The sequence below is a fragment of the Prunus mume genome, linkage group LG8, assembly GCF_029339155.1.
Source record: "Prunus mume cultivar Tortuosa linkage group LG8, ASM2933915v1, whole genome shotgun sequence".
Lineage (NCBI taxonomy): Eukaryota > Viridiplantae > Streptophyta > Magnoliopsida > Rosales > Rosaceae > Prunus > Prunus mume.
The window spans coordinates 23,772,871-23,795,639 of record NC_142705.1 but is presented as its reverse complement, the minus strand read 5'-3'; the positions used below and the strand labels follow the sequence as shown (position 1 = coordinate 23,795,639).

Genomic DNA, 22,769 nt, shown 5'->3' with positions numbered 1-22,769 from the left:
GAGACGTGGGCATCAATGCATCAGTTGAAAAAAGATTCAGCCTATATAAATAGAATATTATCACAAATAGACGTTGTGGGCATCAATGCATCAGTTGAAAAAAGATTCAACCCATATAAATAGAATATTATCACGAAGAGACGTTGTGCATCAGTTGAAAAAAGGATTCAACCCATATTAATATTAATAGAAAATAACTCCTATTAATAAAGACAATTTAAGGCAATTATTGAATTATTGAATATATGTATTTTAAAAATAAAAAATAAACATACCAATTTCAACAGACCTCGTTTCACCGAGCCGAGTAACCAGATTGCCTCTTCTTCCTCTTTCCGATCAATCATAACCGTAGTCATTGGCTCTTTTTTCCTTGGGTTGGTGTGATGCCTGGGCATCTGAGATTGGTTTGGAGGCCGCCTTTCTTGCTAGGTTCAGCTGTTCAGCTCATGAATAGCTAGTTGCCTAGCGGAGGAGGTCTTTGTTATGTCTCGAGGCATTCCTGACGAGGGAAAAATTGAAGTCCCCTCTCGGAGCCCACCCATCAGTGCATTGTGCACATTGCCTCATTGCATCCCTCACACCGAGCATACTCGTTGTTGAATCGGGTGATGTAATCCCTGAGTTTCTCGTCGAGTTGTTGTCTCACTATTGACAAGTCGTTTGTCGTGTACAACTGATCAGAAATGATCATATATCTTTCTAAGTAGACCTTTCTGAGTTCGGTAAAGAAGTCGATGGATTCTGGATAGAGACAAAATAGGGGCAAACTGGGTGTATCCTAGTTGAACCCCACCGATGGCTAAGTTAGAAGTGGTTTAAGGATGGAGAGAGGGATGAAGACTTTGTAGATGAGAATATTTATTACCTTTGTCCTAATACAAGTGAAGAGTACTTATAGGGGCAGAAGGAGGGGTCAAATATCCTCCAATCTTTCCAGGGGAAGAGATCCCTTCCTTACCTAATGGTTGGACCAGAGTGCCACTGTGGGCGCTCATCACCATGTTGGTTAGGAAGGATCAAGTAGCAAGCAACACCTGACTTTGGATGTGGAGAACATTAAATGATCCCTTTCCATCACCAGATTGGCACCGCATGGAGTGACTGACTCAACAGGGATCAGGTTGTGTTAGAATATCAATGCATCTCTAGTCACACGCCATCTCCATGGTCAAGTCGGTGTCTGAGTGCCCCACCACGAGTGCACAGTCTCTCCCACCAAATTCAGTTAGGAAGCCCTTCAAAGACACCCGGGGTGGTCAATCTGGTTGGGTCGGTACGAAGACGACTTGGTCTCTTGTGGTCACGTGGTGCTCTCTGATAAGTTCGGCTTACAGTCATGATGTGAACCATCAACAAAAGCGTATGTGAGCAAATTGCTTCTAAGTCCTAATCTATGCTTCAAGTCTTCAAGATGAAAAGTTTGGTGGTCTTTGAATTCTCCTTCTCAATAGTTGATACTTTCAGGAAGTTGTGTAATAGAATAATAAAAAGTCTCAAATGAGCCAACTAGTAATGTTGTTCCTTTGGAGGTTTTGACATGAAGGGAACTAGAGGGTCCAATTTTTGGATCTTATAGTATAGGGGATGAACGAGACCGCTTAAGAAATTCTATCATTTTGTATTGGTGGTATTCACGTGGTACATGTTGCACAAGCTTCAGAATTACTCTTTTGCCATTTTAATTAAACTTAGTAATTTTTATTTATAAACAATTACAATTTTAATTAATTTTAATTCAAATATTTAATCTATTTCTGTATTTAATTCAAATCCCATGCATAGTAGTAACCCAAGTCATTTCCTCTTTGGCACTGCAGTTTTCACCAAAAAACTTTCCAACTTTCCTAAACCCTAAAGCCCTCTTTACCCCTTCCTTCGCACACACAAACTCCCAGTTAGAAACCCTCACTGTATCTTCTTTCCAATGACAGCCAAATGCGTTTGTTCATGGCATTTTGAAGAGGAATCCTTGCCCGATTCTTCTTGTGAAGAAGTGCAAGCTTCATTTGAAGAATGAGACAAAAAGGAAGAGGAAGAATCTGAAAGATGAAAGTTCAAAGCTCAAGACTCGGTTACACAAGCAATTGCTATGAAAGATTTGGGCATAAAAAAAGCAGAATATAATGACTTATATGATTTTATTTATGGATTTCTATAATCAAGATTTTTTACTTTCAAATTTTAAAGAATTTATGTAATATGATTTATAAGATTTGAAAGGACCACATTAATTTCTTCTTCATTCGACATAAGAGTTTTTTAGAAAATATAGACCCGTAAAAGTGAAAAGCTTGTCGTAACCTCAAAGGTTATGGATACCCACCACAAGTCCATTGTAATTCCTCGATTATACCCATAATTATACCTATCATTATAGGATTGTAACCTATGCACTAAATACTATATTTATCATTGATTATAATATTTTGTAACCCACTACTTAAGGGTGGTAAATAGTGATGTATTTCATAATTCTATAAATAGTAGGCACTAAAGACGAATAAGACACTTGAGTATTAAGCTATTGAGAACTACTCTTACCTTTCATATGCTTTCTCTATTCACTTTTACAACAAAGCTAATATTATTTCATTGTTTATATATCTTTCTCAATAAATAAAAATAAGAAATAATATTATTTCATCAACTTCCAAACTCTTGCAATGCGGTCCCAGCATCCACGCTAGCATACAGGTTTGCCAATTGCACATGGGTAGAATCACATTGTGGCTCCAATTGCACAAGTTTGCCAAGCTATCTATAGGCTTAATGCCAATCCACACACTCCCATGAACCATACAAGATGAAAGGAATGAACCCCATATAATGGCATTAGCATATTTTCGATGAAACGTTGAGCCTTTTCGATGAAGTAATGTCAGTTGATATGATTTTTTGCACCTGCGCAATAGGTTAAAATCACTGAAAATACTTGCAAGAATACAAGGTAATTGTAGTATAAATGCTCATGCAAGGTCGTTGTCCCCAAAGATTGTTTGACTAATTTGTAATTGAACTAACTCTTAATTAATAATTAAAATATATTTTATCAAAGATTTGAAATTTATGAATTTGAAAATATTAAATTAACAGTAAAAGAAATCTCAAAGTTGGGAAATAATAACAGAAAAGAAGAAAAAAAACGTTTTTTAAAATTAACAATTTAGAGAAAACTAGAGTTTAGCCAGCACCATCACAATCATATGCAATTCTATTAGTTACTTATGAATTTCCACATATATACTTTGAAGGTTAGGTTTTCCTAATGCATATTTTCCTTGTGATGTTCAAGTGAAAACATATATCTAACTTGCAATCCGTCTGTGATGTTCAGATCAAATATAAACATGCAAGCTCATTAAGCTTTGTGAAAAGCCTTTGAAAAATCATGCAACTCTTGAGAGCGTGATGTTCGCCTCAAGTGAACGTACAACTACCAACCACAAGAACCCTCCTCAATTTCAGGGTGATGTTCCAACATAATTTGCATTAAATTATTTGTCTAAATGTCCTAATGGTGATCAGTCATGAAAATAAATAGATAGTTTTAATCGCGGTGATTAATAATTCAAAGCAACATGCATCCATTCATAAGCAAATTAATAAAATTACATATTCATGCTAAGGCTTATGGCCTCACCCTAGCAATTCGAATTAGTTACGCATACTCATAATTAAAATCAAAGAAAGTATCATTAGATTGAATAAAAATGAAAACACCTTAAGGTAGAAAATCTTCAAGAACCCTAATAATTACTCTCTGTCTCCCAAAATTGCATCCAAGAAAGTGTCCCAAAACTAGGGCCGACTAAAACCTTGAATATCACCCTAAAAGCTAGCCACCCAATCCTTGAGAACCAAGTCTCTTATTTCTACTAGGAAGGTGACTAATAATAAAATATATTAAAACATAAAATCCTAATTGAGTTAGGATAAATTGCACAGAAACTGTCTAGCCACGTTTTAGCCTCAAATCTCCTTCAAATATGCCCCAAGATAGCTTTTTTAAAGATATGAATGTTCTGAATACATCTCCAGAAGGCCACGAACCCATCCGATGTCACCTTGGGCTCCAAAAACGCAATTCAAGCCCACTGCACATCGCTCCTTTATTTATCCGCCAGGAAAACACCGCTTGGTGGAAGAATATGATATTTTGACACTATCAAGCCAGCTGACTCACGAACGTCCTCCAACTGGAAATACTCCAATATTCATTCATTTGACCACGTTTTTCTTAAGAAGAAGTTGAAAGTCCTATATTGAAAATACAATTTAAAATATCAACATTCTTCCAAAATATTAACCAAAATATACTAAGAATAGGATTAAATAATATAAAATCTACTCATCATCAGCCTTCTTGAATGAGATTGACATGACGACACGAAGAGAGCAAACACTCTAAATAGCCATCTAAAAGTTGTTGAGATAAAATATTTTAACATCTTGAATAAATACCTAAAACTGAGAAGATTTAAAAAAATTTCTTCAAAAGATGTGTAAGTTAACAACTTAGTAAAAATTTAAGGCCTTAGCACAAGTATCCGCAAAAGTTATGAAAAGCGCAATAACAAGATAATTAGAAACTAACACATTCGAGCAAGATTCTGTACCCCAAGCCATAGCAGATATCGCATGACATAGTACTTCCTAGGGCAAAAAAAAAAGAAAAAAAAGATCAGCTATAATTTAGGAATCCCCTCATAATGCATTTCATCCAATCCGAAGTTATGAAGAGGCTTTTTGCACAAATGCAAGAAGCGTAGATAAAAGATGTTGAAAGAGCATTTGGAATACTACAAGCTTCTTGGGCAATTGTTCGGAGGCCCTACACGTATGTGGTGCAAGGATAACCTCAACTCAATCATGATGATGTGTATAATTTTGCACAACATGATTGTGGAGGATGAATACGAATATGTTGAAGATGAATCTAATGATGAGTATGTGTCCACAACGATCTAGGAGGGCCAGAGAAAGACAACATGAGTTGGAGGCAAGCATTACATACGAGTACCACTAAGATAGACAAACTCTCTCTCATTACATGATTCATAATAATAGAGTTCGATCTCCACATGTGCATCAGAGTCTCCAACATGATTTGATCGATCACATTTGAGGGAGCTTTGGAGATAGTAAATGAGGTCGATAATTGTTTCAATTTGTGTTTTCTTTACGAGTACCACCAATATAGACAAACTCTCTCTGATTACATGATTCATAATAATAGAGTTCGATCTCCGACATGATTTGATCGATCACCTTTGAGGGAGCTTTGGAGATAGTGAATGAGGTCGATAATTGATTCATTTTGTGTTTCTTTTCGAAGAAAAATATATTTGTGGAATTTCAATTTTTTTTGTCACATTGTTCAAAAAAAATAAATTATGAAGTTATTTTCAAAGATTAAATGAAGAAAAGTTATCCAAAAAAAAGAAGACTTAAAACGTTCTTAAACAATTTAATAAAGTTGCACCACTCCTGAGTCCGAGTCCTAGGAACTAGAGCCTCCAATGGCAGCACCCACTCTTGAGTCTGAGTTCCAGGAACCTGAACCTCCAAAGGTAGCACTCACTCCTGAGGCCGAGTCCGACGAACCCAAGCCTCCAAAAGTAGCACCCACTCCAGAGTTCGAGTCTGAGGAACTCAAGCCTCCAAAGGTAGCAACCACTCCTGAGTCCGAGTTTGAATCTGAGTACTTCAGGAAAGGGCTAAACCCATATGGTGATATGGTTGACTTTCATGATTTTATCAAGAATTTGCTGAAAGCCGATATGAACAAGACCCAATTGCAAGATATGATTCGTAGGCTGAAGAAGAAGTATAAGACCAATATGGTGGAAGGGAAGAAGTATAATACTGTTAAGCCTCAAAAGCTAAAGGTCTTTGACTTGTCTAAGAAGGTATGGGGCAGCGGCGAAGGGTCAATTGCGGTCAGTGCGGGTTGGAGAGAGATGGGGTTGCTGGAGGGTTGCTTGGAGTTTATTGGAGAACCGAAGCTAACTGAGTTGAAAAATGAGTGGAAGAATATGCATGTTGCTAAATTAGAGCTTCTTGTTAGAAGGGGTGAGTTGATGAGAGAACAGGCTAAGCTTCTTGGTAGAAGGGGTGAGTTAATGAGAGAACACGCTAAGTTGGTTAGAAAAGAATAAGCTGATTAGAACCTTGGATTAATAGTCTAATAATTTACTGGAAGAATGTTTAAGAAGATCAACAACACATGAATAATGATCTAGGTCTGGCTGAATAACATGTTCATTGATCATTAAATTGAAGTAACGTCAGCCTTCTTGAATGAGATCAACATGACGACATGAAGAGAGCAAACACTCTAAATAGCCGTCTAAAAGTTGTTGAGATAAAATATTGTAACATTTTGAATAAATATCTAAAACTGAGAAGATGAAGTAATAATAAACTGAGTTGAAATAATACTTTTTCTTCAAAAGACATGTAAGTTAACAACTTAGTAAAAATTTAAGGTCTTAGCACAAGTATCTGCAAAAGTTATGAAAAGCGCAATAACAAGATAATTGGAAACTAACATTTTCGGGCAAGATTATGTACCCAAAGCCATAGTAGATATCGTACGATATAGTATGACAGGACTAGCCCCGAATCTCCTCGGAAACCGGGACGGACCCGCCTAAATTCCGACATCACCCCGATGATGGGCCACTTACTAAAGATCGAGACTTTCTACCAAAAATTTGGCAGAGTCACCCCTGTAAAATGAACATTCCCAAACTTCAACTTGTTCAAAATTACAGTTATAAACAACCAACTGGCAGCATGCTTTACAAGCAATAAAACAGTTTACAACAAAGGCCTCGGCCTCACGATTTATACCCTCGTAGGCGTCTGAGCATATCTAAGAAATTCAAATACAATAGAAGTACAGTTCAACTGAAAGGAAAAGGTGAAGGAGTCCCTATGAAGACACAAGCTTCGAGAGCACCCGGTCCGGCTCATTGTGGAGCTCTTGCTCGGCGCCAAAACAGAAAATTGTGAGTGGACAAAAATTAAGTTCAGTTCAATTAAATCAAAGTAATATAACCCCACCTTTATAAAAACATGTAACGAATCCAGATGCATAATAAAACCGTCATAAGCAGTATATAAACATATACTAAAAATAATACCGGATACCAAATCCGAAATCCGTGAATCACACGTCACAAAACCCACCACTCAAAACTTAAAGAGTCCCGAGAGATTAAACTCTCGAAAACATACCTAACGGTACGACCGGTGAGGAAGTATCCTTACCGAGAATTAAGAATGACAGAAGATTCATGTATATATAAAAATATAATAGTAATATAAAATATAATAATAAGAATATATAAATATAACCAAATTTAGTTGTACCGGGAAAACAATCTAACCGAGGGATTGTTTGACTAGTCTACATGGCAGAGCCATTCCTCAATTTACCATGTGTCTAGGGAACGAGCCATCCAACTGGGAACTAACTCTCACCAGATGTACAGCCGACACGGTCAAAGCTTGTACGCCTGAAATACCAGATACTACGCGCGCAGACTACCCCAAATCCAGGGTCCACAACAACATCCCCTCAAGGATGTCCTGAAATAATTCCAAGCGTATCCAGTATCAATAATCAAGTTTCAGATCCGGGGAGGTACATACGATAGTGTTTAAAGCATTCCAAACAGACATATCAATGATCACGCCTTTACATAAACTCGTATTAACCTCCTAGGTACCCCACACATAACCATATGTGTATATATTCTCAAAACCCAAAATATTATCAAAATTTTATGAAAACCACGAATTTCACATTCGAATATATACCATATTCAATAAATAAAATAAAGCAATATGCCATGTTTTCCATGAATAAAGTCATGCCGAAGTTTTGAAAGAAAAGTCCACTCACAAGTAGTCCCACACAGTTTGACCACGAGAGGTCCACTTTCTTATACGGTCGAAGCACGATTCGAATCTGAAAATGCGATTAACATCAAGCATGAAACAGAACTTTAAAATAGGGTCCAACTACCCAATTCACACGATGAAACAGCCTCGGAAAGACACTCGGTCAACCGATGGTCAAACTTTCCAATTCGGGTCAATGGGCCCACGGGACCCACGACCTCCGTTTTTCAATCCGGGAGTTCCTATAGGTTTTACAAGGTCCAAGATACACGTCCTGCAAGTTTGGTCCAGATCCGACGGTCGGATCACTCACGATGGCACGATCGGATGGTTACTAAAACCCTAACCATAGGGTTGGCATTTTCGGAGTATCCAGAACTCCGTTTTACGATCCGTTAGATCCTACACGGTCCTAAGGATGTCCAGGTTAACATATATTAAATTCAAGACCATCCAACGGTCCAAACCTATAGAACTACGTAATAGGCGATATGCGTTCGAGACTCAAACGATATCCAAATCGACATCCGAGCACACCTACGCGCTCGTGACAACACTAGGATTACAACAGGATGCAAATGTGGCCTCACTACCTTGCCCACGCACGCTGGCAGACGTGGGAGTGTAGAGTAATTTCCGGCAATAGAAAAAGCTCCACACCACTGCTCACCCTTCCTACCCTAGATACTACTCGAGGCAAGGATCACTTCATTCAACTACGGGAAGGTCCAATTTGGACGGCAACTGGCCGGAATTTCACTTTGAAATATGGCCAAAAACCTAGGTTTCAAATCTATTTTCCAAACTCAAAATCGATCCAAGCCTACCCTAAAAACAGCTAGAACATATGGAGATGGTTCGAAAACATACCAAGCGCGAAGGAAAAACCGGTCGAAAACGCTGCGCCGTCATGGTGAAAATCGGGAGAAAAACTAGTCGAACCTGGTTGGAATCGGGTTTTCCAGGGGAAAACCGGTGGGTCTTGACCGACGCGTCGAGATGAATCTAACGAGACCGGTGCCGGCCCTTGCCGTAGCGGAGTTGAGAGAATCGAAGAGAGAGAGTGATCGGATCGGGGAGAGAGAAACCGAGAGAGAGAGAGAGAGAGAGAGAGAGATAAAACTGAAAAATAAAATCTGATTTTTAACCCCATCCCTTCTCAAATTAATTACGGTTTTGCCACTGAAGGAAACTTGATCGCCGAAACCTCGTTACCATTCCGAATCGAGTCCGCCACACTTCCATGGACTCACCTCAAAGCGATCAATCCAAAAAAAATATCAAACACTGCCCCAAACTCCCTCTCTGAATTAAGAAATTGACCGAATTATTCTGCCCCAAGGGTAATTTCATAAATTCACATTTAATTTAATTAAAATAGGGAATAACTTGGAGTCGGGGTGTTACATAGTACTTCCTGGGCCCAAAAAAAAAATATGATCAACTATAATTTAGGAATCCCCTCATAATGCATTCCATCCAATCCAAAGTTATGAAGAGGCTTTTTGCACAAATGCAAGAATGCATAGATAAAATATGTTGAAAGAGCATTTTGAATAGTATAAGCTCTATGGGCTATTGTTTGGGGCCCTACACGTATGTGGTGCAAGGATAATCTCAACTCAATCATGATGATGTGTATAATTTTGCACAACATGATTGAGGAGGATGAGTACGAATATGTTGAAGAGGAATCTAATGATGAGGATACGCATCCACAACAATCCAAAAGGGCCAGAGGAAGACAATATGAGCTGGAGGCAAGCATTATATACGAGTACCACCAAGATAGACAAACTCTCTCTGATTACATGATTCATAATAATAGAGTTCGATCTCCACTTGTGCATCAGAGTCTCTGAAATGATTTGATTGATCACCTTTAGGGGAGGTTTGGAAATAGTGAATAAGGTCGACAATTGTTTCAATGTGTGTTTTCTTTTGGAAGAAAATTATATTTGTGGAATTTCAAAATTTTGTCACATTGTCCAAAAAAATTAAATTATGAAGTTATTTTCAAAGATTAAATGAAGAAAAGTTATCCAAAAAAAATTAGACTTAAACCATTCTTAAACAATTTAATAAATAATTATTTATTGTAGTGCCCTCTGAAACTACGATCAAATCCGAGATTGCCCCTCGGAAGTTAAAGTGGCCCATATTATCCCCTTGACCAAGGTTTGGTGTTCCATTTGCCCCTACCGTCATCTCCATCCATAATTTCGTTAAAATTAATGACGTGGCAGGGTTAAATTAGTAATTTTATATACATGGGTTCTTTATCCACCTCCAGGTTGGACAAATAAATAATAAAAAATAATTTATATTTATTAAATACTTTTAAAAAATTAACAGAAAATTGAAAGAAGAAAAAAACTAGCCCAGATCCAATCTCCCTTATCCTCCCAACACTTTAGCCTCGCCCTGCAAACACCACCACTACCCTTTCAATTTCATCACTCAGCTCCTTTCCTCCCCAAAAATACCTACACCAAATCGCCACATCTCCTCAGCTGTGGGTTCATTAAATAGCCCAATGAGTGACATACTCATGTTGCTGATTTTGTTGGGCTAGGAACAGAAGCAAGAGCAAGAAGAGTTTGTTCAAACCTAGCATGAAAAATTGATCCTTGAAGCCAATCAAAAGTAGAAGACTCGAGGTATGAATGAGTACTTCTTTGATATTCAACAACACTAGGCTCAATTGAACGAATTGGACCAGTCTCGCGAGAAATGAACTCGCAAATTGGAATTTGAGGCGGTTGCGGTGATCGCCGAGTCTGCGAATTCATGAGCGAGTTCAGAGCCGGGTTCGCTGCTCCTGCGGCGAGTCCTCAGCATAGGCTATGGATTGATTTTTTGTGTTTCATCACTTCGCTCCTTGCACCACTATCCGTTAGATGTTTTGTGGTTGTCGGGGGTGGATGGGTGAAGGAAGGTCGAACATGCGGTAGGGATGGGGCTTAGATCAAGAAGGTTGTGTAGAGGGTGTGTGTGTGTGTGAGAAAGAGAGGGGACGAGGATGAGGGGTTGGAAGGGTAGGGAAGGCGATTGGGCTAGATTTTTTTTTTTTTTCAATTTCTATGTTTTTTTTTTAAAAAAAAATTGGTGTATAATTGATTTTTATTTTTTTAAAAGTATTTAATAAATATAAATTGTTTTTTTTATTATTTGTTTGTCCAACCTGGAGGTGGATAAAGAACCCATGTATATAACATTGCTAATCTAACCCTGCCACATCATCAATGTTAACGAAATTATAGATGGAGATGACGGTAAGGGGCAAAGTGGAACACTAAACCTTGGTCTTCCATGAGGCAATCTAGGATTTGACCGTAGTTTCAGGGGGTACTATAATAAATAAGCCTTTAATAAAGTTGCATAATAAAGTTGCACCACTCCTGAGTCCGAGTCCTAGGAACTAGAGCCTCCAATGGCAGCACCCAATCCTGAGTCTGAGTTCGAGGAAGCTAAACCTCCAAAGGTAGCACCCGCTCCTGAGGTCGAGTTCGACGAACCCAAGCCTCCAAAAGTAGCACCCTCTCCAGAGTCCGAGTCTAAGGAACTCAAGCCTCCAAAGGTAGTCCGAGTTTGAATATGAGTACTCCAAGAAAGAGCTAAACCCATATGGTGATATGATTAACTTTCATGATTTTATCAAGAATTTGCTGAAAGCCGATGAGAACAAGACCCAATTGCAAGATAAGATTCGTAAGCTCAAGAAGAAGTATGAGACCAATGTGGGCAAAGGGAAGAATGTTTAAGAAGATCAACAACACATGAATAATGATCTAGGTATGGCTGAATAACGTGTTTATTGATCATTGAATGGAAGTAACGTCAACCTTCTTGAATGAGATTGACATGATGACACGAAGAGAGCAAACACTCTAAATAGCCGCCTAAAAGTTGTTGAGACAAAATATAAATACCGTAACATCTTGAATAAATACCTAAAACTGAGAAGATGAAGTAATAATAAACTGAGTTGAAATAATACTTTTTCTTCAAAAGACATGTAAGTTAATAACCTAGTAAAAATTTAAGGCATTAGCACAAGCATCTGCAAAAATTATGAAAAGCGCAATAACACGATAATGGGAAACTAACACCTTCGGACAAGATTCCGTACCCCAAGCCATAGCAGATATCGCACAATATAGTACTTACTGGGGCAAAACAAAAATGATCAGCTATCATTTAGGAATCCCCTCATAATGCATTCTGTCCAATCCAAAGTTATGAAGAGGCTTTTTGCACAAATGCAAGAAGCGTAGATAAAAGATGTTGAAAGAGCATTTGGAATACTACAAGCTCGATGGGTTATTGTTTGGGGCCCTGCACGTATGTGGTGCAAGGATAACCTCAACTCAATCATGATGATGTGTACAATTTTGCACAACATGATTGTGGAGGATGAGTACGAATATGTTGAAGAGGAATCTAATGATAAGGATACTTGTCCACAATGATCCAAGAGGGCCAGAGCAAGACAATATGAGCTGCAGGCAAACATTACATATGAGTACCACCAAGATAGACAAACTCTCTCTCATTACATGATTCGTAATAATAGAGTTTGATCTCCACATGTGCATTAGAATCTCCGACATGATTTGATCGATCACCTTTGGGGGAGCTTTGGAGATAGTGAATGAGGTCGACAATTGTTTCAATGTGTGTTTTCTTTTGGAAGAAAAATATATTTGTGGAATTTCAATTTTTTTTGGTCACATTGTTAAAAAATAATAATTATGAAGTTATTTTAAAAGATTAAATGAAGAAAAGTTATCCATTTAAAAAAAAAAAGACTTAAACTATTTTTAAACAATTTAATAAAGTTGCGGACTTAAAATTTGAGTATGAAGGGTTGGGAGAAAAAAACGGTTTGAGTCCGAACAAAACTGAAGTAATTACTTTTTGGAGAGGAAAAATTTGAAATTTACACCAAATGGGTTGGATAATGCCATAGCGGTTTTTGTTTTCAAATGTGTCTTCTTGGCTTTCTTGGGTTTGGTGTTCAAAACGTGCCCCGGGTCGTTTTCTTTCGGGTTTGGGTTTCACTTACTCGACTGTAACTTATTCAAAAATTTGATCTTAATCATCAGATTAATTAAAATTCCATGCCAAATAAGCGCAAGAGAGATTGACGATGCGCAAATGGGCTTATGGTTGTACTCATCCGATTTTATTGTCTTGATTGTTGACATTGAAACCAATGTTTTAAAAGGCGAGGCATAGAAACGAGGTGTCTTTAATTCACTATGTGAGGTGTAAGTCTTGAAGCAGTGAGGCGTAGAAACGAGGCGTCTTTAAGCCTTTTGAACATTAATTTCATTTGATAAAAAAATTATAAATAATATAATATAAATAAATTGTACTACTAATTCTTATTAAGCCAAAATATTCTATCAAATATAAATATTAATTGTCATTCAAGCATAATAATCAATCCCAAAACATAAAATACTTATTCAACATCAAAAGAAAAACTCAATTCATGACTCCCACTCCTCATCACGAAACATCAAATGCTATGATATTTGGCATTTATGTGTGGACTTGAGTGTTAGGGGGGGGGAGTGTATTCAATTAGGATTCTAGAGCGTTTAAAAAGATTTTGTTTAAGTGCTAGCTTTCAAAGAACTTGATGGAATTTTATAATTCATATAGAACTTGATAGACTTTCAGAAGACTTCTGTATAATTTTTTAATAAAACTTTCTTAAGCTTTCATAGAACTTGATAGGCTTTTATTCCAGACTTATGTAGACAGTATATTTCATTTTATCCCCATCCTTGTCATTTAAAGAAAGAAACTTGAATTTTTTTCAATCAAATTTGTTTTTGTTACCCAAAGCAAAAACAAAAAGTACTTGTTTGTGATGGAAAAACATATGCACAGTTCAAAATGAAAAGAATAAGAAGCAAAGTACCTATTTGACTAATGGATGTTGTGTCAACTAGAGAAGCAATTGGATCGGCTGTCAAAGCTAGTGCTGTAGGCAATGCATTTCTAATCCAAGTTTGTCCAAATAAAAAAAAAAACCTGCCCAGAGAAAAGAGAATCCAAGCATTGGTTGTCCAAATTGCAATAAAAAATATTTTGAATAATGGCTCTTGCAGGCAAAGACCACATAAATTCTAAACTGGTCTAGCTTGAATAATAAGGTTAAGATTAGCCGATGGATGAGAGTAAAAACTTTGTTGCTTATTCGAAAATATATGTCATTGCTTGTCTGCTAAATTCAACAGATTCAATGTTGTCAACGTATATAGCAACATTGCTATATATATAAAAAAAGATGAAATAAAATTTTTAACAACATGAAATAAAAAACCAAATTCATAACATCTTTTCCTACAACTTGAAATAAAATTATGTTTAACGAAAAGCAAAATTCATAAGAAATATAGTGACAAATGTATTACAAATTTGAAAGAAAAGTTTAAGAAAAATATTTAACGTTCATACATTATCCTTGATTCTCATTGTTGTCATTGTGCCCAACATCTCTTCACATATCCACAGCTATACCAACTCTCCATTCATTAGCATTATGTCGTTGTTGTTCTTGTGTTTGGAAAACTAGTTCAAGATTCCCTTCATTAATCGGTAACGATGAAGATGAAGAAGATTCGTCCTCTAATTCAATAGGAAATTCATCAGATCTACACTCTTTTCAAAGAAAATTCTGTAGTCCTATACAAGCTAACACTATCTATGTTTGTGTCGCATATGAGAATGGAGGTGCAGACTTGAAAATTGTAAGTTTATGGTTCTCAAGGCAATGACTTTGCCCTTCCTCACAGGAGTAAATGCAAAACGGGCAAACAATACCAAATATCCTCTCAATGACATTCGTCAAGGAAAAATTATGAAGATTGAATAACTCAACTTCATTTGCAGGGGCACGACTTTGACCACCAACGAGGTATTGATCAAAGAAAAAATAGGGAGCATACCTTCATGGATGGAGGAAGGAAGTTGTTCGTCTTCTGTTGTAGAGAGAAAAGTTAGGGCAAGAGAAAAACGTCTAATGAAAATACTATGATGGGGGGAGGTTGGATTTATTATGGTCTTTGTTATTTATAGCTCTCCCCTTAAAACCTACGAAAATTTATCACTTAATGAAATCCTTCCAAATATATGACATTTCAAATACACCTAGATTTGATTCAACTTTTTTATAATCCTGATTGAATACACCCATATTTAAATGGTACTTTTAAAAGTTCATACAAGTCCGAATTGAATACACCCAGACTTGTAAAACCTCTTTTAAAGTTTATATAAATCCAAATTGAATATAGTCGGATTTTTAAAATCTTTTTAAATGCTTTATAATCCTAATTGAATAACACCCCCCTTATTTTTAGTGGATTTTATGGATATTGTGTTGTTTGGAAAAAAAAAAACTAACATAAATAAATAAATATATATATGTATATATACATGAATCTAGTACAAAGAGAATTACATACAGGGATATACAGAGAGGTCCATTAAAATTGATGGTGAGAATTAAAAGTGATGCAGATTATCCATTAATGTATTATTTAGAAGAAAAAATAAAAGGGAAGTATTGTTTGTTTCCGTGGGGGTTAAAAGACATGATGTTTGCTTTATAAGAAAAAACACCCAAAACGTGCGTTTAAGGCACTCAGTTCCCAAAAAACACTTAAGTAACTAGATGAAACGACGTCGTTTCGTTAAAACAAACGTTAACCAAAAAAAATTCAAGCGAGGTCGTCTTCCACCTCGCGCTCTGGCTTGCAGACAGCGGCGCTTCTACGCGCCTTCCACGCCTCCCCACGCCTCGCTTACGCTAAGCGTGCAACAAGCTAAACATCCATACGCCTAAGGCGATTTCCCTCCGCCTCGCTCCGACGTGCCCTCCGAAGCGCTCTTAGGCATGCTTTTGAAAACACTGATTGAAACTAAGGCCAGGTAATAATTAGTTTGGTTTGATTGCTTAAATTTGTCTATTGATGCATAGATGGGTAGGTAAATTGGTTGGGTTCAGAGGTCCATTGCTGATTGAATTTTAATGCCTTGGTGTTTGAAAAATTGCCTGAGTGAGTGTAATACAGGAAAGTCATATCAATCTCATTACTTAGAAATTCTTTGAGGTCCCGGTGGAGCTGGGATTCTGGTGCTTGAGGTCCCGGTGGGATTTCCTTTGTGGGAGTGGTAGTTGGAGTGGCACCAGTGGTTGAGAGAGAGAGAGAGAGCTGGAAGAGGATAGGCTTCCCTTTTCGTGTGGGTGTTAATAATGTTTGCTTCAACTTCTGTAAGAGCTGCTTCTCGCTCTTCTCCGAGTGCTATAAAAAGGTACTCTTTTTTCTTTCACCCCTGTTTGTGGTATAGTTTGTGAATCATCTATTGGACTGTCATTGATCGTTCTTCCTAGAAGTTGTGTGATTGTAATAAGTGCCTTGGCATTATGTGTACTTTGCTCTTGTCATTGTTGATATCCTATTTCGAAATTTTAAACTTTTGATTGTCTTAAGTACAGCCTCATGAAATTCTTCACCTTTTTCTGCCTTACACTTGCTCCTACAATATGCTTTGAATTTTCCTTTTCATTTCAAACACCACTGATGACAAATCACGTCTATCTTTTATACAGGGGCTCTTTTGTCTGGTTCAGTTGTCTAGCACAAAATGTTTTCGATCTCTCCTTGCCAACCATAACACGTTTTAGACAGTCTCTTTCTTGCAATATGTGTATGCAAAGGCAAAGATACAGTGTATTGACGTCTTTCTTAGAAGTTCCATGTGTATCCTCCTCATTTGATTCTTCATTGGTGCGGAGATCAAATATTGTTGAGTGTCAAAGTGTTCTTAGAAACTGTCTGCCTGCTAGGTGCATGAGTAGTACATCAATTGAGCTGAAGACAAACAATGATGTTGTGAGGTTTTCATTTGGTAAGCCACTTGATAAAACTGGTTCCTCGACCAAAGGGAAGAAGATGGCCAAACGAGCTGAAGTGTCCAAGAAGGCCAAACTGAATGAACTGCGATTTTACCGTCTAAAGGCCAAGAAGAAGATGAATTCTCCAAATCCAGAAGTTAGAATTAGATACAAACTTGAAAAGGTTGGACCACTTTGTTATTTATGCATAATTTGATGCCACTATTTCAGGACTTGTTTTATGTTTTGGTGTTCCTGATCCTGTTATCATTGTTTAATTGAGCTTTCTGGTTTTGTGTCTATCCTCTTAGGGCAGAGTTTGTAGCAGGTTTCAAGAAAGTTTTGTTTCTTACAAAAGAAATTGAATTTTTACAAATTTTCCCAAGTTTATGAAAAAACCGTTTTCTCAGTAACCTTGATTCTGGTAACCACAGTTTATGGTTACGGCTAATATCTCTTTTAGGTTTTCTATTTTTCTCTGTTCATAAATTTCTGCATTTCCTGGGAGATGACCATCTCAAATGATGTAGGACAGAAGCAGTAGGCTGCTGTCAGATTGGTGTAGCAGACCAAAACCACTCTAGAGGAATTTCCAGCAATAAGAAAACATGAAAAAAGAGATAATAAGCAATAGGATCGAAGTAGGAACATCGATAATTGAGTCCTAAGACCCAAGAGGAACTCTGAATCTGATTTTCTGCATAAAAAGCTGTTAACAAAGCCTCTTGAAAGAGTATTTGTACTAGAGCTACAGCAGCCATACCATCCTAGACCTTGATTATTTAACATAGTTACTTAATCCTAGCCCTACAACATACTAAAAACCTCACATGACTATTTACAAAAAATAGGAGCAGAACTCTAGTCTACCAGCTGAAATAAAACTTAAAAATAAAACAAGACAAATAATAGATAAAGAAAACAACTAAAACCCAAACAAGTTAGATGGCCCACTTAGCCTTGGAAAGCCTCTTAGATGCTCCTGCATCATCAAAAGCTCTAGAAGAAAATATTCTTATTTTCTGCATATGTTTAGTTTCCCAAGTACGTATGTTTACTTGACCTCTGTCAACTTGTGTATTCTTTAGGCAAAACGAAAGGAAGCATGGTTGATTGAGAAGTTGATGAAATTTGAGGTTGCCAAAGCCCCTGCTGATATACATGATCCTGAAATTTTAACTGAAGAAGAAAAACATTATCTTAAGAGAACTGGTGAGAAAAAGAAGAATTATGTCCCAGTAGGAAGGCGGGGAGTTTTTGGAGGTGTGGTTCTAAATATGCATCTGCATTGGAAGAAGCATGAGACAGTAAAGGTTATTTGCAAGCCTTGTAAGCCAGGACAGGTTCAGGAATATGCTCAAGAGCTTGCTAGACTGAGTAAAGGCATTGTGATTGACATAAAATGTAATAATACTGTAATTTTCTACCGGGGAAAGAACTATGTTCAGCCGAAAGTAATGTCACCTACGGATACACTATCTAAAAATAAGGTAATTTTCAGCTATCCTTAAATTTTTCATTTTTAAGAATATGGTAGTCAATGCATGTAAGTATTTAGTCTGGAATTTTTACATGTTTTAATTTATCTATGTTTGGGTTATATTTTTTTTATTTTTTATTTGTTATTTTTGTGAATGCCTGAAAGATATGGTGTGGTTGTTCACTTATTTGCATTACAAGGATGCATAGTGCAGTGATGGCTACTAGCTATTGTCGTATTATAAGCTAGCACCCCAGGTGTGAGATGGCTTCTTCAAGTTAAGTTTAAGTTGCATCAGTAAATTTATTGGACAAATGGAAGAAGAGTTGCAAAAACTCAAATTAAGTTTCAATGGATATAATAGATATTAATATTATAACTACATATAACACTAGTTGAGTAAAGAACAGTAAATGTCATAGCTACATGAATTATTGTAGTGGTTCCCTTTCGAAGAGAATTCTTTCTGGCATGATCTGATTAGAAGTAAATATGTCCTTCAGGAGACTGGTGGGGATTACAAGGTATTGGTCAAGGTTGGGAGGCTTTTCTGGTTGTTGTCAGTTTATAGTTGGTAGGGGGCTCAAGATTTCCTCATCTTTTTCAGGCTATCTAGGGGTCCAAATTTTAGTGCAGTTTTTGTTGACTGAGAAGGACTGTTGTACTGAGTGGAAGTTGCTGTTTCTAAGTTTTAAAATGTAGATTAGGTGCTTAATCTTTCTACTCTTGCAGGTCAACTTTCAATTTAGCCTTTATATTTTTTCCTCAAAAAGAAAACAAAAATCTACTCTCTTTTGGAAGGTCAGCTTGTCTTTAATATAACGAAAGTAAATTGATAGTTCTAGGTTACCTATCGTGTTTGCTGCACTTTTTTTTTTGGTCGAAGAAAAAATTGAAGATGTACTTGACATGATGAACCATCACCCCCGGAAGGTTGTGATTTTGAAAGCGGGTAGATTTTTTAAATATATTTTTTTTTTATGAAGGCCAATTGAAAATTTGGTTTAAAAGGCTTTGATTCACACAAGAATGAAAAATAAATGTTACAGTTGCCTTTCTGTTTGAAAAACTGCAGGCCCTGGAAAAATATAAGTATGAGCAGTCGCTTGAACATACAAGTCAGTTCATTGAAAAACTGGGGAAAGAACTGGAAGAGTATCACAAGCACCTTGCTCGATTTAAGAAAGTAAATGAGAATGCAACACAAGATTCTTTGATCAACACATGAATGGTAAGGTATTTTTCTTCTGCCCCTTATGCCACCAGCTCATTGGTCGACGTTGGATTTGATGCTTGGTTTTTAGTTTTATTTTTTAATTTTATAAAAGAAAATACAATACAAAGCGACCTTGAAAGCCAAAGGTTTCCTGGCTAGAGCATTATACTTTTTACTGCTTCCAAAGCTTGGGTGTGAGCGAGCGAACCCTTATACATAACCATACTTCCACCGTACAACACCCTTCAGGCTTTTTCCTACACCATAATCCCCCCTATAATCAGCGACCAAATACCTAGACAAGATGAAAGTCTCTTTGAAGCTTCTCTAGACGCTAAGTCACAAAATTGTGATCTTAAACGAAGACATGTAAACATGTATGTAGCCTGGGTATTCTGAAGTTTCACTCTCTCCTTTTGACAGCTTGCCAGTTAAACCTTCTTGCAAATCCCAACTCTCCTCTGCAGTCGCACAAAATTTTGCAAGGGACGGTGATTGGCAAAAGCTCCAAAATCTGAGTATCTGAAGTGCTACCACAAAATCTGATATTGTGCCTTGCATGTGTTCTTTGGTCTCTCTCTCTCTCTCTATATATATATGTGTGTGTGTGTGTGTGTGTGTGTTAAGGATGTCCTTATTGTAAGAAAAGTGCATGCATCCTTCATAGGGCTAGGTCACAATGCATTTCAACGATCAGGCCATCTATATTTTAGGTTATACTTCAAGAGTTATCCCTGCAATCTGGCAGGTGCAGGTTATGAACAATAATTACAACGCTGAAGATGGTAATGCAAATGCAAGGAATGAGAGTGACTTGGGAAAAATTTCAGACTTATAAGCCACCCTTATTTAATGGGGCTCCTAGTTCATCATTAAAGGCTGAAGCATGGATCATGCAAATTGAAAACATATTTGATGCCATGGGATGTTTTGAGTGGGAAAAGGTTATACTTGCTGCCTTTATTTGTGCTTGAATGGGAGGGTTATTTGAAGATAATATTATTGCTTATTTCTAGTTTTCTGTATGTCAATTTTTTCTCTTTTGTAAGTTACTTCCTTATGGATGTCCTTCTAGAGTTTATTTTGACTTGTATGGTATTAAAATCCCAAGGAAATCTACTTTTAATTTTTCAGTTTTCAAAAAAAAAAAAAAAAAAACTTATTTTGAATTTTAATTATGGTTAAGAGCCATTTTAATTGAAGCATTCCTTTGAACTTGGTAATGGCGGTTTTTTAATTTATAATTGTCAATTATCCCCTGTTTTTTTTTTGTGGATAAATTAGAATTAAACAATATAAAAATGGTATTGGGGACTCGCTGTTATTTTTGGATTTTAATTCAATATTAGGGGTAAATTTGTAATATTAAAAAACATATATATATAAGCCATTTCTATATATTTATTTAATCCCCTTCCTTTACCCCACACAACAAACGCTCCCTCTCCCACCTCTCCGCCACCCCCAAGCTCTCTCTCTCTCTCTCTCCACCAGTGTAGTAGTAACCCAAGTAATTTCCTCTTTGGCACTGCACTCTTCACCAAATTTATAAAATTGAGATTCCATGCTCTTCGAATGGTTGGGGCTTTGCTGCAATGCAACATTCGTACAGTTGTAAAGCCAGGTTTTACATTAGAGGGTCCCTATACAAAATTTAAAAAAATAATTTGAATAGGACCATTCAAGCACTAACTGGTTATTAAATTATTACCACACTTACTACTCGGTTTGTTCCACTTCATTATATCATTTTATATTGATTAGTATAGTAATATATACTAGGGGTGGTTGCGGTTCGGCAACCACGAATTTTTGCTCAAACCGCAAACCGACCAACTATATGCGGTAAGATGATTTTTGAAACCTAAAAAAGCGGTCGATTACCGTGAATTAACGGTATAAACCGCAAATTCTTTTTGTGTTATAAAAATTCAATCTTCCACATTTTATGTCTAGTTTTGATGCTTCTTTTGAAACCTTTTGAGTTCAAGCATATTTTACCCAAAAATATAAATTCACAACCTCAACTTCTCAAGCATATATAAATTCACAACCTCAACCTCAACTTCTCAAGTATTCACAACCTAAAGAAAAATCCAATTCCAAATCCCTTAAAGTTACAAACAAAAGGAAAATGCAATGCAAAATGAATTAAAGTTACAACCCAAAGGTAAAATCCAATTCAAAGTTAGTTAAAGTTACAAATGAAAAGGAAAATGCAATGCAAAATAAATTTAAGTTAGAATCTAAAGGAAAAATCCAATTCAAAGTTAATTAAAGTTATAAACCAAAAGGAGAACTCAAGTGTTGGTGGTGGTGAGTGGATTTGAAGGACTCGGTTGCATTGTTTGAGCACCAATGCTATCTACAAATAAAACAACATAAGTTCAGTACATTTTATTATAAGAAGAAGCATAAATAACATGAGCATAAATAAACTAATTACTTACAAGTTGTCATATGTTTCATTTACTAAAATGCAATTTTATTATTATTTGAAAATATGATTGCGGTTTGCGGTAACCGCAAGTTGCCAACTTCATCAACCGCAACCGCAATTGCGATGCGGTTTCTAAAACTATAATTTTCGGTCAGTTTTCGGGTATTACGGTTCCAATGCGGTATAATATCGGTTGGTTTTTGCGTTTTTTGGTCTAAAATGCCACCCCTAATATATACCATTATAATTTTCTTGAATGCCATATTTTAAAATTATTGAATACTAATCTTATCATCTACACTATTAAAGACTATAAGGGGTCGTTTGGTACACAGACTTGGCGAGGCTTGGACTAAATTTAGTACTTTGTTTCATTTAATTCTAGTTTTAGATGAGATTACTAACACCGAGCCCACCAAAAACACATCCTTAGGAGGGGACTACTAAGCCCATGTAGAAAGAGAGGATTAACTAGTTCCATATTCACCAATGTATAAGATTCATATATTATATTGTAATACTAATAACATATATTACTACTATTATATTATTATTAATAATAATAATATTATTATTATTATTATACTTACATACACATATACTATAATGTACATATATACACATATATATGTATATATGTATATATATATATATATATAATAGCATACATGTATATATGTAATATATATATTATATTATATATTATAATACATATATATACATATATGTGTATATATTATACCCATGTATGTATTATAATATACATATACACACGTATATACACATATACATTATATGTATA

At 36.3% G+C, this 22,769-nt stretch overlaps 1 protein-coding gene across 9 annotated transcripts; it reads left to right on the top strand.

Moving 5' to 3' along the window:
• The first annotated feature begins 15,622 nt into the window (after window positions 1–15,622).
• Window positions 15,623–20,575, top strand: LOC103338946 (RNA-binding CRS1 / YhbY (CRM) domain protein). 9 transcript variants are annotated; one of them, XM_008242215.2, is made up of 6 exons: window positions 15,623–15,864; window positions 16,008–16,248; window positions 16,547–17,015; window positions 17,920–18,321; window positions 19,387–19,542; window positions 19,951–20,575. In XM_008242215.2, exons 2-5 carry the CDS (start codon window positions 16,190–16,192, stop codon window positions 19,537–19,539), a joined length of 1,083 nt encoding a protein of 360 aa, XP_008240437.1. In that variant the 5' UTR covers window positions 15,623–15,864; window positions 16,008–16,189; the 3' UTR covers window positions 19,540–19,542; window positions 19,951–20,575. The 9 variants fall into 9 exon arrangements, with proteins under 9 accessions (XP_008240437.1, XP_008240439.1, XP_088899150.1 ...); XM_008242217.2 differs by having other exon boundaries at window positions 15,634–15,864; window positions 20,276–20,575; XM_089043024.1 differs by having other exon boundaries at window positions 15,634–15,864; window positions 20,195–20,575.
• The last annotated feature ends 2,194 nt before the right edge of the window (window positions 20,576–22,769 follow it).

Excerpts from the sequence above, each read along its gene's own strand:
- LOC103338946 (XM_008242215.2), top strand. The coding sequence starts at position 16,190 with ATGTTTGCTTCAACTTCTGTAAGAGCTGCTTCTCGCTCTTCTCCGAGT. Across the intron at positions 17,016-17,919 it reads TTAGATACAAACTTGAAAAG|GCAAAACGAAAGGAAGCATG; the intron begins GTTGGACCACTT and ends TGTATTCTTTAG. Across the intron at positions 18,322-19,386 it reads ATACACTATCTAAAAATAAG|GCCCTGGAAAAATATAAGTA; the intron begins GTAATTTTCAGC and ends GAAAAACTGCAG.